Genomic DNA, 16,794 nt, shown 5'->3' on the forward strand with positions numbered 1-16,794 from the left:
ACAATCTTTTTGTGCGAGCGGTGTAGATTGCACTCTACCTCCGTGATTAATTGGAAGGAGGCTTGCATGATATTTGACACGGCATTGTTCGGGCGACAGATGATGAGCCGGATTATGGAGACATGAAAAAGAAAGAGAAGTGTGATTTACATGTATTTAGGAAGAGGAACAATGGGGTCACTGACTGACTTTGGCATCTGACTTTGAACATTGTGATTGAACCTTGTCTTCTTTAAAATGTTTTAACACTTTAAAAGCGCTAAGGTACGGTACTTTATTTCAACTATCTGAAACGTTTTGGTTTTGAGTCATTATTGTACACTATAAATATTAACAGGTGGGACTGACTCACAGATGGTTGGGAGCAGGACTTTGACACGTGCATACCCTTGATTCCAAATGACCAAGGTGTGTTATACATCCGGAATAAACGATACGAGACGATACGAGACGATACGAGACGATATGACACGACTTTATAATGAGTTTTTTACTGAAATTCATTTTGCAGTTCAAATGGAGTGTAAATGAGACAAGTAAGAAGCATTCTGGGGCATACACCTGCCTATACTGTCTGTGTTTATATCACACTTTTCTACTCTTGATCACCTCTCAAATGACTTTATACTAAAGATTTGTGTTGGTTGATGATTTACTGATGTTAATGCGTGGCAAATGTGACTTTTACGGAGAATATATCTTTTCTTGCAAAAGGACATATCTCGTATTTCATCTTTCAAAGGATGCACAGCCTGCTGTAATCAAGTTATGCATACGTTTGATTTCTACCCCTTTAGATTGATCCAGTTCAGCGTCATGAAGTTAAATACAATTTAATTTCATTCAAAATATACAAATACCTTTACTTTTTATTGTTTCCTTCTTGTGCATACAATAAGACAAATGCATTTTTTTATAAAATCAGACATCGGTCTGATCTGACATCAATACTAATATTACTCACATAAGAAATAAATAACGAAAGTAATAGAAATAGTCGACTATAAAATGAATTCAACTATTAAATAAAATAACAAACTTTTGACAAAATAAGTAAATTAATAACGAGAAAAAAAGATAAATAAACATTACAAATTAATAAATTGAGCACAACTAAATAAGTAAAAAAGACACAAAGACAATCATTGGCATAATTAATAAAATAATATACATGTATATGTAGACACCCTCACTCATCCATACATTCATTCACACACATGCATGTACTCATAATAAATCAAACGTCATATAAACATAAATTAACCAGCGGGAAAAAAATAAACTCTTAAGTGCCTGATCAGGAAGGAAACCTCTTTTTTATTCTTTCCCCCATCCCAAAGCCCTCAGGTGAAAAAAAAGAACATTTATTTCCAGAAACAGACCTCACAGCTTCTACTTTCTCACAAAAAAACCCCAAATGTTTCAAGATTGCCTCTAAAAAAAGATCCAGCATAAAAAGTGCAAGGGCTTAAGTGAGACAGATCTTGTGGCAGAAACAGAAGAAGAAAGAAATAATTCTTTACAGTAACTAGAAAGTAGTTAAAGCCCACACCTACAGAGAGCTGCTCGAACACGGCGCCTTTAGGACCTTCGTAAATGACACTGGTGGCTGTCGCTCTGTAATTTCATGGGGTCTGGGGTCTGTACCTGCCTTGGGTCATTTCTCGCAGCAGGTCCACAGGCGGCCACCACTCCCTCCCTGTCACCTCCGCGTGAAGGAGGACAAAGATCTTAGGCCGAGACAGCCGAGACAGAGCCCATTTTATAACCCATTTGAGCTGACATGTTTGACGCAGCCTCCACCTCCATCACAGTTGCCGTTTAATGGCCGACTCGAGGAGAAATGTTTTACATTCGATCACAGCTTGGTTGTTGTCGCTGCGCCCCACTGTCACCCACGCCGCACTCACTTTCTCCCACAGTGCCGTTATCCGTCAGCCTCGTCTCCCTCCCTGTCCATTTCACGCTACCTTAAGTGATTTTCTTTACCGAGCAATCTATTCATTTTGCGGCCGAGGACTCACTCATACGCACATACATTTCCTCCAGTCTCTGACAGTTCGACTTGAGGTCACATGTGCTCCGCCGACATGACAGGGGGCCATATAGCCTTTGATAAATGTGTTTTAAACAGAACACTTTATATTTCTGGGGTGAATGTGAATAAATGTCAGCGCCGCGCTGATGCCACCACCCACCTCGTCCACCAAACCATCTCCCCGTCGCTGGTGGATGATCTCCCGTTGACAGGCCGAAGGTAATTATCATGGCTTCAGTGCTGAGAGGAATGCTACTGCACATCACAACAGATGTCTTCTCAAATCCTCCACACAAAAGCCACCCACAGACATGACGAGCAAAAACAAAAAGGCCAAATACTATCACTGTACTCAGCCGTTCACTAACTGCTGGTCAGTGCTTTTTGGACTCTTACCAGTCAGCAGTGTGACTGGTTATGTTGTTATGTTGTTCAACTTCTCTTGTGTTAGATCACATTTTCTTGTAACCAAAGTAGTTTGATATCTTACAATTAAAGTCGCAGTCTAAAAGTGTGTCAAGATGTGAAGCTAAAGCTGTTATTTTTAAGTCCCAATTATGTCATTATTGGTTCTTTGCTTAATGCAAACTAGAGAAATTCCACGCACAAGTTCAATTAAATACAATTTTTTTTTTATTCCTCTTGATTACTGAGGCAGACTTTAATAATAACCAACAGTGAGGTGTACCATCTGGGAAGGAAACACACACAAACAAACAAACTTGTTTTTATATCTTAGTGAGGACACATAGTTGACATAATGCATTCCCTAACCCCTTACCCTAACCTTAATCATCACAACTAAGTGCCTAACCTTAACACTAGGTCTTAACCCTGAAAAAGCCCTTTAAAGTTGGAGGGCCCCGATAAAATGTCCCCACCAGGCCAAAATGTCCCCACAAACATAGTATTTTGCATTTTTTGTACACACACACACTCACTCACATCTGCTGCATACCTTGACATATTTCATCCACCTGGAACCCCCGCCCCCCACCACAAAACGATTCTTTCAAGTGTAATGGTCGTGTAAATGATGGCCGCAGCAGTGTTCACTGTCCTCTCTGCTGCGTCTCTTTGCCTCTGTCTCTCAGGCTGGAGCAGCTCTGGTCGCTCGCTGCTCTCAGATTCCTGCCATATTTCTGGATGGCTGCTGAACAAACAGAGGATGAACCTGATCCATGCTGTCACACTTTGGCACAGGATAGAGTTTCCTCTCTCTCTCTCTCTGTCTCTCTCTCTCTGTCTCCCCACTCACACACACATGCTGGCACCAAATACAGACAGGAAGTCCAAACCCGCGTGTGTACATGTCACTAACCACATGAATATACAGCATATTCATTTGTGTCCGTTCCTCTTTGTGTCGCCCACGTCTTGCACTGCTGTAACCGACACTGACACTGATCTCGCTTTAATGGTTGTTCAATTATTCACAGCTGAGTGGACAAAACTATATTTATTGTCCCTTTTAATAAACCCCCCCCCCGTATCAAGCAAAGCGCTATGATTGCATATCGTTGCTGATCGTATATGAACAGTTTTCATTGTCAGTGTCCCGCACTGACACGGCTTAAAGACATACTTGATATAAAGATTAAAACCTTTACTGTACCTCTGGCAGACTGATTATCTCTGCTTTCAACCTTTGGACACTTCCTGTCTCTAATCTTTATAATAACCTACACTGTCTCGTGGCTGTATAGCTTCATACTTAATGATCAGATAAAGTATCAGTCTTCTCATCTCACTCTAAAGGTATATATGCACGTTCAAACGTCGTGTTTCAAATGATATTTTTGTCACATACATACATACGCACTGTGTATATGGCTTGTGCACTGATGCCAGTGCTGTATATGTTATAATTTTCTGGTTAAACGAGTGCACAAAAGGAGACAATATGGCGTCTATTACAAATGGGGAACTTTACTGCCACTCGGTGACAACATCAGTGACATCACCAGGTGCCACTGTGTCTGTCTGCACACCTCAGTCTGTGCTGACGCTCACACACACACACACACTGTCTTTTAGGACCAGTCAGACAGCACTATCCTCCACCTGTCTCCAGTGTTACCTGCACCAGTCATTACAAGGGTCCCAGATCCCCACTGTAAGTGCACATGTCAACAGTGAAATTACAGGGCACGCACACACACACACACACACACATATTTGTTTTGCTTTTACAAGGGTAATATCCGTCTGCACGCAAGCGATACGTTCATTTTCTCCCTCCACATCCTCCCGCCTCCTTTTCTGTCTTTCTCTTTTGGTTGAGACAAACCCAGAAAACAAAGCAGGTGAGGTTCAAAGACAAAGCAGTGACAAGGACGTTGAATACAGGAGACGTGTGGAGATGACAGACACACATTGGCGGTGTGCGTCTGTGTAATGACAAGGGAGGGAAACTTGTGTTGTGTTCTCCAGTCAGTGCGGACTTTACCTCAGTGATTACAAACCACTTCTGCAACTGTGGTCCAAGTGTCCTTAGATCCCGGCTTTGTTCCGCCCCACTTAGCACTTAGCTCTCGGCTAAATGTCCTAGATGAATGTGTCTCCGTCTTGATGAAGAGAAAAACTACGATAGAGTCTTAGGGCCAAACTTTTAATCTTTCAAATAAAGTCGTAATCTTTCAAGAATAAAGTCATAATTTTTCAAGAATAAAGTTGTAATCTTTCGGAAATATAGTCTTAATCTTTCAAGAATAAAGTTGTAATCTTTTAACAATAAAGTTGCAATATTTTGAGAATAAAGTCATAATATTATGAGAATAAAGTCGTAATCTTTCGAGAATAGAGTCAGAATCTTTCGAGAATAAAGTCGGAATCTTTCAAGAATAAAGTCGTAATATTTTGAGAATAAAGTCGTAATATTTTGAGAATAAAGTCGTAATATTTTGAGAATAAAGTCAAAATATTTTGAGAACAAAGTCGTAATATGACAATAAGGTCGTAATCTTTCGAGATTCTCATAAAATGATGACTTTATTCTTGAAAGATAAATTTTTTCTTAATTTTTTCAGACAAGGTATTTTATTTTACAAATATTACATTTTACCGTATAAGCTTGACACGGTGCGTTCCGGGGCATTTAAAAACTGTTTCTGTCCTTTTATCCGTGGCTCTTTCACCAAGTTGGCTTTGGGTAACCTGAGTGCTCTCTTCCTCTTTCAACATGATCGGCATAAACAATGACACACTTTGCGTCGCCTCCGTCTGATTGACTTGGTCTTATTTTGGCTCTTGTTGTATGTTTTTGCCGCTGAAAGACGCTGTGACGTGTGTGTCTGAATAGACACTGAGAGAATCTTTTTTTCAGATGTGGCATCGCTGGCAGCCTGAGACAGACAGATGTGAGCTCACTGGTGGACAACGCCAGACTTGTTTTCACACCTCACTTTAAAAAAAAAAAAAAAGCAATAGCTGTGCTTCTTTCAATTATCAACACACACGATATTAGTCACTGCATTCTTTGTGTTCTTTCCTTTTCACTCAGAGAAACTGTGAGAAACTGGCCCGGCCTCAAACAACAACCAACTCGAGCGTGCGCGATGACAAAACACCGCTCAGCATTTCCTATAATTTGTGCTACACCGATCACATCCGCCTTCTGCTGTAATCCCCCGCCTGGATCCTCAATAACATCCTGCTGTCTGAGGACATCTGAGGGGGGACAGGTTGGACTGACCCTTCACCACATCACACACGCAGGACAGGACAGAGCATAGACTGTTATTCCGGCCTCGGCTAATGACAGCCGAATGAGACAAACAGACAGGAAGCTGTCCCCTCTGTAGTTTAAGAGCGTCCTTATTATTGCTTTTGCATTGTCTTGTGCTTGGATTCCTCAGACTACTATCATTACGCCGTGACAGTAGATTTTTGGCTGAGCTTTGCGGTCGCACATCTGTTACCACCGGTGATAACACGAGGTGTGAGATTTCACTGGTGACATAAAGTAAAACTCCAATTTGATGTTTATTGTGTGGTGACGTTGATGCTGGCAGTTTGTGGTGGTAATTACCAATAACAGCTTTTTAATAACAATGTCAAATGTGGTTAGGACTTTCAACTTTATAGATATGGTAATTATTATTAAGTCTGACTCGATTCAGCGTGATATTAATGAAATATATTCTCTTTGTCGCCACACTATTAAAACATTATTACCAAAAGAGAAATACAGTATTATTACCTCCCCATTACATAGGTATTACAACTCTACTCCTACTTCTACTCATCACAAATTATCTTTTTTTTTGTAGTTGAGTTAAGCTTGTTTTATTTACATAGCTGTTTTTCATATTTAACCAATTTATTCCACTGATCAAGGGGCATCAATGGATGTGGAGATAGTCCATATATGAATATGTATCACAAAGTGTTTGAAATTGACCCCTAAAAGAGCGACAGAGTACAGAGACCTGCACACTATCTCTGTTTATAATATATGGGCAATAACAGATACTTTTATATTTTGGATAGGCTTAATTAGTAGTAATTTGGCAAGAATCAAACCGTCAATCATCAAGAGTAAGTTCACGTGCTGCTTGCTCAGACTAGACCCAGAATCGTGTGAGAGTGAAGTGGAGAGAGAAGTGGAGCTATTTTAAAAACACCTGCGCTGGATTAATAATTGAATAAGGTGGCAACACGTCCTTGTTCCACATCCAAATATGATTGCACAAGACGTGTGAACATGCGTCAGCCCCAGGAATCACTGGAAACGAGGTGACAGATCGACTAACAGGGAAAATTGTTTCATCTCGCCACGGTAAACTGGTTTGCCCTGTGTCGTGATGTTAGATTACTATTGCTGTGTCTCAAAATCTCTCATTGATGGACACGATAAGCAGCTTCCTTTCAGTTGTATTATTCCGTCAGACGGAGGAGGGGAAAACAGGAACACCTCTCCGCTCTCACAAACAGGCAGGTCTTCACAAGAGCTACTCTGAGTGGAGCTGTGGAGATTTATGAATGACTTAACCTTGTAGTAACCCCATGCGGTGAAACACAGCAGGTGGTCATCCTTCTTTGTCCGCAGCAACAGAGACAGGTGCTTCCGACTGCGGGGGGACAGATCACTGTTGACTCCGGACAACGGGGGAAAACTGGGAGGAGGAGGTCAAATTCATGCCCATCTCCCTGTCTAACACGCACACACCCGTGCTCTCTAAGAGCAGAAAATGTCCATATTTCAATGCAAGCACAAACACGCTTCTTCAAACTGTCAATGTTTTTCCCCGCTCCAGTGTGTGTTAGGGAAGCAGAGGTGTCAGGACAATCGCTCTGTGACCCATATCTGATGCTGACATAGGTAAACAGGAAGAGATCCCCTTTGCATAGAGGGGTATTCCTGACTCCAGTGCAAGGAAGAGGAGAAGAATGGACTTGTGGGGGAGGAGAGGGCTGAGATTGTCCTGTGACCCAAAACATCCACCTACAAACTTTTCCACTATTAATAGTCTATTGGTAATTTTCCACTATACAGTTCCAGCGTGGCTTGACTCGCACACGGTTTGGTATGATTTTCCATTATTATTACTATTGTACCTCCTCAGCGTGGGTGGAGTCATCATAGCATGTCTGCATGAAACACACAAAACAGTTGTTTTCAGTGTACTGAGTCATTAGAATCAGTTAATTAAAAAGATTGGGTCAGTACTTCCTGTATGACCGGCGCACAGACTCCGTCTGACAGTCTGAAATACGGGTTGTGATTCGGCTCACCATCGCCAGCTTTCGGCAGTGCTGTCGTCAACTATACCAGACTCCTCTGTTAAATATTGAGATTTTAGGAAATGTCCTTGCTAAATGTTGGAGATTAACGCATGATTTTTACGTCCTTTTAACCAATCTAAAGTTTGGCATTGTGCGGTTGGTTTGATTCCTGTGTTGGACGTCATGCTCATGACTCTTCCTTTGACCACACTCTCTGACCAGTCAGTGGCCGGCAGTCTGTCGACATCACATATATCGGCAGAGCAGGTACTAAAAAAAAAAAGTACCAGAGTTGCGGGTCATTCAACTGGTTTCAGATTCTTTTTCACAGGGAAAAACACAAGCATCACCTCAAAGGTTCTTTTCATATGGAGCTTTCATGTTCATGTGCATGTGGGTTTCTTCGGGGTCCTCCAGGTTCCTCCCACACTCCACAGACATGCACCGGAGTTAATTAGAGACCCAAAAGTGACCGTAGTTGTGAGTGTGAAGGATTGTTTTTTTCTCTGTATGTTGGCCCCCGTGATGGATTGGTGACCTGTCCAGGTTGTACACCGCCTTATGTCCTATGTCATCTGTGATTACTTCCAGCCCCCACCCCCTGCAACCTTTAACAGGGTAAGTGGTGGAAGAATGAAAGAATGAAACACACATGTAAATCATTTCTTGTTTTTCCTCCTCCTGCACCCGCTCGTGTCCTTCTCCACTTTCACTTTGCACAAGAGCGTGCCATTGGTTAAGAGCCTCCCCACCCCCACCCCCCGTCGTGCTTCTTAAACTCTGGCTGAGTGGCGTGACAGCTCTTACAATACTTTTGTGGGCTGAATTTGAAAGTAACAACACTCTGGTATCTCCTGGAAGACATCTGACTGTCTGATCAGCGGAGGTATCCAAACAATGTGTTTCCTTTTCAGCAGAAAGAGACGCTGCTGTGTAATTAAACCTGTCCCAAGGCTCTTATCTGCATAGCTGAAGAATGACACAAAGCCACTATGTCGCATCACCGGAGACAAATACAACACATACAACAAGGCTGCGTCTGCTCTATAGACGCTTGCCATAAAACCAACTGTTCCTGTTAAAGACAGAGACTCAAGTCCATATCAAGTCCAAAGTTGCTTTTTTTCCAGAGATAATTGATATTTGTGAAATTATTTCAAAAGTAATCCTTCACTTCAGTAAATCAACTCATTTCCTCCAGGGTCAAAAATGCTGCCACTGTGTACTTAATGTTGTGCTATCAGTCATTGTGCAAGAGTAGGTGCCAGTGATAATGGTAGTTGAGTCAGGACTGATTGATTGAGGCTGACAGGCCACTTTTGGGCTTTAACTTTTCATTATGATGCTAAAAGCCATCGCATAGTGTTATGACACCAGGTGCATTCACATGGATTCCCACGAGCCTTGCTTTCATTATGTATTTGTAATGAAAAAATATGAAATGTGTGTGTACTTGTTTTTCTCTCCACGTGGGGACCAAACAAATGTATACTCTTCGTGGGGACACTTTTTTTAGGGTTAGGGTTAGAATTATGTTTAGGTTAAGGCATTTAGTTGTGATGGTTAAGGTGCTAGGGATGCATTATGTCTACGAGGTTTCCTCACGGAGACAGAAAAACAAGTTTGTGTGTGTGTGTGTGTGTGTGTGTGTGCGCGTGTCTGTGTGTGCGTGTGTCAGTTACTTGAGCTTCTTCCAGCCACACGACATCACAGCTGCTCCAGCACCCCCTGCTGGAACAATGGATCTTTGAATTTATTTTCTAAATGTTGGAATTTAGAATGAACAAATATAGATGGTTATTTTTTCTTTTAGTTGTTTATTTATTAATAAAAAATGTTGCACCACTACTACTACTACTATCACTAATAATAATCATAACATTATAATTATTGTTTTTATTTTGTTAATTAGTCATACGTAATTGTATTATGTAATTGTTTTATTTAAAGGTGTATTTAAAAGCTGTAATTAAAAGTCTTTACAGCATATCTGCATGTATATAAACTGATAAATCTGCAATTTATTGAATGCTAATTTGAATTTTGCTAGTGACGATCAGTCCTGTTAAGCTAAATCATTGTTTTAATAGCATAAATACTAGTTTTTCCATGTCATTTGCCTTTGTTCACCCTGGGCTTCTCGTTTGTGTTCAACAGGGGGCGCTGTGGAAATTGTGGCCACTCCGCCGGCATTCCGTGTTCATCCCTTCACAGCGCCGCTCGTTGACCGTGTGGAAGCAGCTCATCCGGCTCTGACTGAAAGCTCCGGCGCCTGGAGTTTGATGTTTTGTGGCATTAACAGACTCCTTTCAAAATCATTACTTCTTGCCGTGAGGCAGCGTTTTCTGTTTCGAAATCCCAGAGAACTGTCTTCCAGAATGTCATTTCCGTACCCGCAGGCTTTCCGCGACGAGGCAGTTGTAAGTAAACGCAGCCGCCTAGCATGCTAATAAACCGGGATGCTTAATCATCACGCTTTTCCATTCATTGAAACGAGCACTTGCTTTGTTAGCACGCTAGTTAGCTTAGCCGGGTCTTTCAGCCCGAGACTGACAGTGTTGACAAACGCTTGAGTCTTTGCCAGTTCTCTTTTACTCATTTGTAAATTCCATTTTAAACACAGACGTTGTCAGTTTTGCTTTATGTTTTTGGTTTACATGAATGTTCTAGCGCCGTAGCACAGGACTGTCCTGTTTCTGAATCCCACATCCAACATGTTCACATGCTAACACCTGTCATCACACTCTTATGTTTTTCAGGTGGATGATTATCATGGCGGTAAAGTACCAGATCCATACAGCTGGTTGGAGGACCCTGACAGTGAAAAGACTCAGGTAAATCTGAACCTCTTGACTATAGTTGCAGTTGTAGGGCTGGACGTAAAGCTGAAATGATGTCATGACAAAGCACTGTCAAATAGGCACGGGACGAATTTAAATGTTCACGTCACGTTTATCCTGACGAAAAAAATTGTGATAATTGTGTTTTATTATTTATTGTACCACAAGGTCATTCATATGCACAGCTTGAGTCCAAGGCAAATTTCCCTATGGGACAATAAAGTATATTGTATTGAGTTGAATTAAACAGGTGCAGCCTTCCGTCTGCACTTACGGTGGTCAGAGCCATTGCAGATACGATACATATTTTTTAGTGAAAAGTAATTTAATAAGATCATAGATGATGAATTAATAATAAAAAAGGAAACGTGTAGCTCCCCATACATGGTCACATTAAGAAATAGATCACTGGCACTGTATGCTGGTGAGTTAGACAAGATTTTCAAGTCTCTAAGATGGGATATTGATGTTTTTCTTCATTGATAATTAACATGACAATAGAAATTCACCACGATTAACTCATTGTAAGTGTATATGTATATTGTTCCATCACTGTTGTCAAATCAACAGATCACAATAAATGTCAGATAGTTAAAGCCATTGTATGGCTTTTGTCTTTCACTAGGCTTTCGTCACCGCTCAGAACCAGCTGACGTTGCCCTTTTTGGAGCAATGCGAGGTGCGAGACTTATTCAAGGAGCGAATGACAGAGTTGTATGATTACCCCAAGTACAGCTGTCCCTTCAAGAGAGGGAGCAGGTGAGGCAACTGCAGACGTCTAACATATCCTGGTCTTTTAATCAACAAATTGTACTGTCAAAAAATTACTTTTTCCTTTATGATTACAGTTTTTGTGGGATCACAGATGTGTGAACCCACAAAAACTGAATGATTTTTTCACCCCTTATGTTTAGGTACTTTCACTTCTACAACACAGGCCTGCAAAACCAGAGTGTGATGTATGTGCAGGAGAGTCTGGATGCTGAGCCAACAGCCTTCTTGGATCCAAACACATTTTCTGATGATGGGACAGTTGCCCTGCGAGGTTATCCTGAAAATTAATATGTATTAATTTGTTTTTATTTTGTGTTGTGTTTCAAATGCCTTGGTGATTGGTCCTGGAATAAATAGCCACTAATGTGTTTTGACTCTGTGATGTGGAAAATTACTTGCTGCATGCTATTTATAGCATCCACACACAGCTGAATGTAGAACATTAACTTGCTTGTTCTCTTTGTTGACAGCCTGTTTATGTCCCTCTTGTTTAAGGCTATGCATTCTCCGAGGATGGGGAGTACCTAGCGTACGGCACTAGCGCTAGTGGGTCAGATTGGGTGGAGATGCGGTTCCTGCGGGTCGAAGGTGCCACGCCTCTAGAGGACCGCCTGGAGCGGGTCAAGTTTAGCTGCATGTCCTGGACCCATGACGGGAAGGGACTTTTCTACAACTCGTACCCCGACCAAGAGGGAAAGAGCGATGGTGCGTTCCAGATAGCGTTGGCTGCATTGAGATGCTTTTGTCACCTCCCGGGGGTAGTGATGGAACTAAACTGCATTGTCTTTGTTAGGAACTGAAACCTCCACCAACCTGCACCAGAAGCTGTACTTCCACGTTCTTGGGACGCCACAGTCTGAGGACGTGCTGTGTGCCGAGTTTCCTGACCACCCCAAGTGGATGAGTGGAGCTGAGGTATGTCCACAATGTTATCTTGCTTTAAAAAAAAAAACTTATCAAAGAAATAATGTCTTAGTTGATGTTCAGATATGTTTAAGTGATGAAGTGTACACTACAGGTATCAGATGATGGGCGATATGTGCTGCTGTCCATCAGGGAAGGTTGTGATCCAGTCAACAGACTGTGGTACTGTGATCTTGAGACAACTCCCCAGGGTATTACAGGTATGTTATTCACTATAACCTATGGTTACCTATACTTTTCACCCCCTGATGGGTAACTGCTACTTCTGTACTACTTTTTGAGCTTCACTTTTTAAACAGGAAGACTATGGTCATTTTTATATACTGTCTATAAGTACAATTACTGATACACCCAGCCCCTTGTGAGAATTAAAGTACCTGTAACCTTTTGCTCAGGACTTTTGCCATGGGTTAAACTTATCGACAACTTTGATGCCGAGTACGAGTACGTGACCAATGAGGACACAGTGTTCACATTCAAGACCAACCTAGATGCTCCACGTTATCGTCTCATCAACATCGACTTTGCCTCTCCCACTCAGAGCAACTGGAAGGAGCTCATTCCTCAACATGACAAGGATGTTATTGGTGAGCTGCTGCATCACACACATCAACTGTGCTACAAAAACATGCAGGATTTACATTTTGTTCTGTGATCAGAGATTGACATTTGAACTTTTTCCTTTTGCCACGTCTCAACCAAACAGTGTTCGCCACCTGTACGTTCTCCAGCTACCTGTTTGTGTGTTTCCTCCATGACGTGAAGAATGTGCTGAAGATGTACCGCCTGAGTTCGGGGGAGGAGCTGAGGACCTTCCCTCTGGAAGTCGGCTCTGTGGTGGGCTTCACAGGACGGAAGCGGGACTCTGAGATCTTTTACTATTTCACCTCCTTTCTCTCTCCAGGTATCAGATCTCTGAAGGATTGATAAATATAAATACAGATGCTCTCTCAATTATCTTTCCCCACATATTATAGTGGCATAGAAATACTCATTGTTGATTTTGTTTCTTCCACGCAGCTATCATTTACCACTGTGACTTGACCAAGGAGCCGCTGCAGCCCCACATCTTCAGAGAAGTCACAGTCAAAGGCTTTAATCCCTCTGACTACCAGACCACTCAGGTGACCACATTAACGTCTTTTCTTATTTTTCTGACAAGCAATTTTAGATTTTTGGCATGTTTTCAATAACTGCTCACTCGAGACGTTTTTTTTTAAAAAAGAAACTTTTCCATCAAGATGCTTATGAGAAAATGCTGAGATGTGTGCTGTACCGAAACAAATCCCTCTCAGTCTGTTGAAGCATGACTGGATCTTGTCGCTTTCAAAATGATTTTCTTTAACATGATGTTTTACGCTCTTATTTTAGCTTAATACATCGTCTCACAGTTTGGTTTATGTTTCAATGCCTATCGTTATTCCTCGTTCTGTTTCCAGTCCTGATTATGTGTCTTTCTCCTTTTTTCAGATCTTCTATCCATCCAAGGATGGCACTCAAATCCCCATGTTTATCGTTCATAAGAAGGGCATCAAATTGGACGGGTCCCATCCTGGATTCCTCTACGGCTATGGGGGCTTTAACATCTCCATCACACCGAGCTACAGTGTCTCCCGCCTCATTTTTGTCCGACATCTTGGGGGAGTCCTTGCTGTTGCCAACATCAGAGGTGGAGGGGAGTATGGGGAGACCTGGCACAAAGGTGAGGATACTCGCACAGTCATTTGACCATACTGCACTTTCAGGAAGCGATCGTGTCGCATTTGCCCTTGGTTAATATTGTCATTTTCATTCAGAATAATAGTGTAATAGGAGTGTAAGCAGTGATGCTGGTTTTTGTTACTCTTAAGTTTAGGTTTACTAAAACCTGAAAAAACTAATTTGTGTAAAATGCCTGGCCCGGTGTGTAAGAATTGGTGACATCTGGTGGTGAGACTCCTCTGCTCACTCCCCTGCAACCAGAAATGTCTTTGTATGGTGTGAAACACACACTGTGGCTGGTTTCTCTGGCTGCTTTAATTATGTCAGTGTCTACAAAACAGGACCTCAGTGGTTATTGACTTATAAAAATGTAATTAATGCATAGTTTGTTTCATTTCCACTAATAAACCCCTCTAAATGTTACACACTGGGCATTTAAAAGAGATTTAAAAAGAGTTCAGGATGGTTGCCAGATTGTGCTCACTCATTCTTTTGTGTGTAGAACATTACACTTGCATAAGCCATTTACTAACTTACTTACAAACTCTTTCTTCTCCGTCTAGCCGGTATGCTGGCCAACAAGCAGAACTGCTTTACAGACTTCCAGTGTGCTGCTGAATATCTTGTCAAGGAGGGATACACCTCTCCTTCCAAACTGACTATAAACGGAGGCTCCAATGGTGGCCTGCTTGTAGGTATGTATGTGGGATGTCTGAGGGTCAGACATCAGGTTTTAACAGGTATTATTATCACCAGCAGTTGTTGAGTTTCTGCTGTGCATTTACAAGTATCTGACTGTGTCCTCTCTCGCTCTCTCTCTCCCTCTCTCACTCACTCTCTCACTCTCAGCGGCATGTGTGAACCAGCGGCCCGAGCTGTTTGGCTGTGCCGTGGCTCAGGTCGGCGTTATGGACATGCTGAAATTCCACAAGTTCACCATTGGCCATGCCTGGACCACAGACTTTGGCTGTTCAGAAGACAAAGAGCAGTTTGAGTGGCTCATCAAGTAGGTGCCAATAAGTGACTCATGGATTAATTTACTTTTAGAATGTGAGGCTTGTTTGGGTCACACATAAAAGAGTGATTAATTTGGGGGTTTTCAATAAGGAAACGCCTTTGGTTCTGGAAAATTATAGCAGGCATTTAAAAAAAAAAAGACAGATCCTATGTGCTCATATAATTTTCTGATTATAGGATAATTCTAGTTATAAATATTAAGGGTCTTATTCATGAATGAGGGAGAATGGAGTGGGAGATGGGCAGACAGATCAGTGGTGAAGAAGGAGCTGAGTCAGAAAGCAAAGCTCTTGATTTTACCGGTCTATATATGTTCTTACCCTCAGCTGTGGTCACAAGCTGTGGGTAGTGACTGAAAGAAGGAGATCGGGTACAAGCAATCAAAATGGGTTTCTTCTGCAAGGTGTCTGCGCTCTCCCTTAGAGATGGGGTGAGAAGTTCGGTCATCAGGGAGGGGCCAGAATAGAGCCGCTGCTCCTGACGTTCCACCGAACTTGCTGAAGAGACCGTGTCTCAGCTGGCCTGGGAACGCCTCGAGATTTCCCCGGAAGAGCTGTACGAAGTGGCCAGGGAGGGGAAAGTCTGCCGCCCCCGCGAACCAACTGTGGATAAGCGGTTAAAGATGGATGACTGGATGGAAATATTAAGGCTGATCTTAACCCGCTTTAACTTCTTGCCCTGCAGATACTCACCGCTCCACAACATCTGTATCCCAGAAGGCACCGGGGTCCAGTATCCTGCCGTGCTCCTGCTGACCGGCGACCACGATGACCGCGTGGTTCCACTCCACTCTCTCAAATACATCGCCACCCTGCAGCACATTGTCGGCCGCAGCTCCAAGCAGACAAACCCACTCTTCATCCTCGTGGACACTAAGTCGGGCCATGGTGCCGGCAAGCCCACCAGCAAGGTCATCCAGGAAGTGGCCGACACGTACGCCTTCATCGCCCGCTGTCTCAACATCTCATGGGTCAAATAACTACAGTTTGGTTTTTGTTTTGTTTTGTAATTCAAATCGTTTTTGGGATACTGTTCACAACAACTGATCACTTTTCATTTTAAACAGCTGTTGCTTACTCATCTGCCATGACCATATCCTTTACATCATGAACCTGTTACTCCATGTTTGTAGTCCTGCTGAAAATAAGTGACTACATTATTAGTGATTGGCGTTTCAGTAATCAGCCGATTAGCCGTTAGGGTCATGAGGTTTATGTGGCAAATGTTTGTTGGAAGATCCGATTCTCCAGGTGCTGCAACATGATGCATGTTATTTATTTTGCGTTTGTGGAGAGAGTGGAAGAGATGTTGAATGGTCTCAATTTTGCAAGATTCTGGCAAGACAGTATTGTGTGAATGACAACGCTGTTGGCTGTCGGCTTTGCTGTGGATGGTCGTGCGGGAACGTGCAAAAAAAACCAAAACACTACATCCAGTGTGTGACTGAATGAGAGAGCGAGTGTTAAACGTCAATCCCCACATTACTTTTCAGATTGATAATGATTTCTACCTCGTGACATGTGCTAATTGTTTACCTTTTACAAGGGAACAAGACACAATGTCACAGATACAATAAACAACTTTTTAAACGGTGATTTATTTCTGTCCAATTATTTATAAAAGAGCAATATTTTGTAGTAATGTTTGTATTTTTTGAGTGTAATTGCTACACAACTAATATTTTATTTCTAATCATCTTAAGTTTTTATAAAAATTTATTACAGGTGCTGTCCCAGAAAACCTCCCAAAAAGACTGGGAATGATCATGTAGGT

General features: G+C 42.1%; 1 protein-coding gene across 2 annotated transcripts; it reads left to right on the forward strand.

Moving 5' to 3' along the window:
* The first annotated feature begins 9,933 nt into the window (after nt 1–9,933).
* On the forward strand, nt 9,934–16,616 carry LOC122778607 (prolyl endopeptidase). 2 transcript variants are annotated; one of them, XM_044040658.1, is made up of 14 exons: nt 9,934–10,185; nt 10,525–10,599; nt 11,231–11,364; nt 11,520–11,650; nt 11,875–12,084; nt 12,173–12,294; nt 12,398–12,503; nt 12,699–12,890; nt 13,010–13,207; nt 13,324–13,427; nt 13,774–14,005; nt 14,568–14,699; nt 14,854–15,010; nt 15,425–15,699. In XM_044040658.1, exons 1-14 carry the CDS (start codon nt 10,048–10,050, stop codon nt 15,453–15,455), a joined length of 1,962 nt encoding a protein of 653 aa, XP_043896593.1. In that variant the 5' UTR covers nt 9,934–10,047; the 3' UTR covers nt 15,456–15,699. The 2 variants fall into 2 exon arrangements, with proteins under 2 accessions (XP_043896593.1, XP_043896592.1); XM_044040657.1 differs by lacking the exon at nt 15,425–15,699 and adding an exon at nt 15,706–16,616 and having other exon boundaries at nt 9,948–10,185.
* The last annotated feature ends 178 nt before the right edge of the window (nt 16,617–16,794 follow it).

Source organism: Solea senegalensis, linkage group LG12 (assembly GCF_019176455.1).
Source record: "Solea senegalensis isolate Sse05_10M linkage group LG12, IFAPA_SoseM_1, whole genome shotgun sequence".
Classification (NCBI taxonomy): domain Eukaryota; kingdom Metazoa; phylum Chordata; class Actinopteri; order Pleuronectiformes; family Soleidae; genus Solea; species Solea senegalensis.

What these genes read in the sequence shown, in the direction of transcription:
- LOC122778607 (XM_044040657.1), top strand. Translation starts at nt 10,048, where the DNA reads ATGTTTTGTGGCATTAACAGACTCCTTTCAAAATCATTACTTCTTGCC. An exon ending in CTGACTACCAGACCACTCAG is followed by an intron (nt 13,428 to 13,773) that starts GTGACCACATTA and finishes TCCTTTTTTCAG; the next exon opens with ATCTTCTATCCATCCAAGGA. An exon ending in CAATGGTGGCCTGCTTGTAG is followed by an intron (nt 14,700 to 14,853) that starts GTATGTATGTGG and finishes TCTCACTCTCAG; the next exon opens with CGGCATGTGTGAACCAGCGG.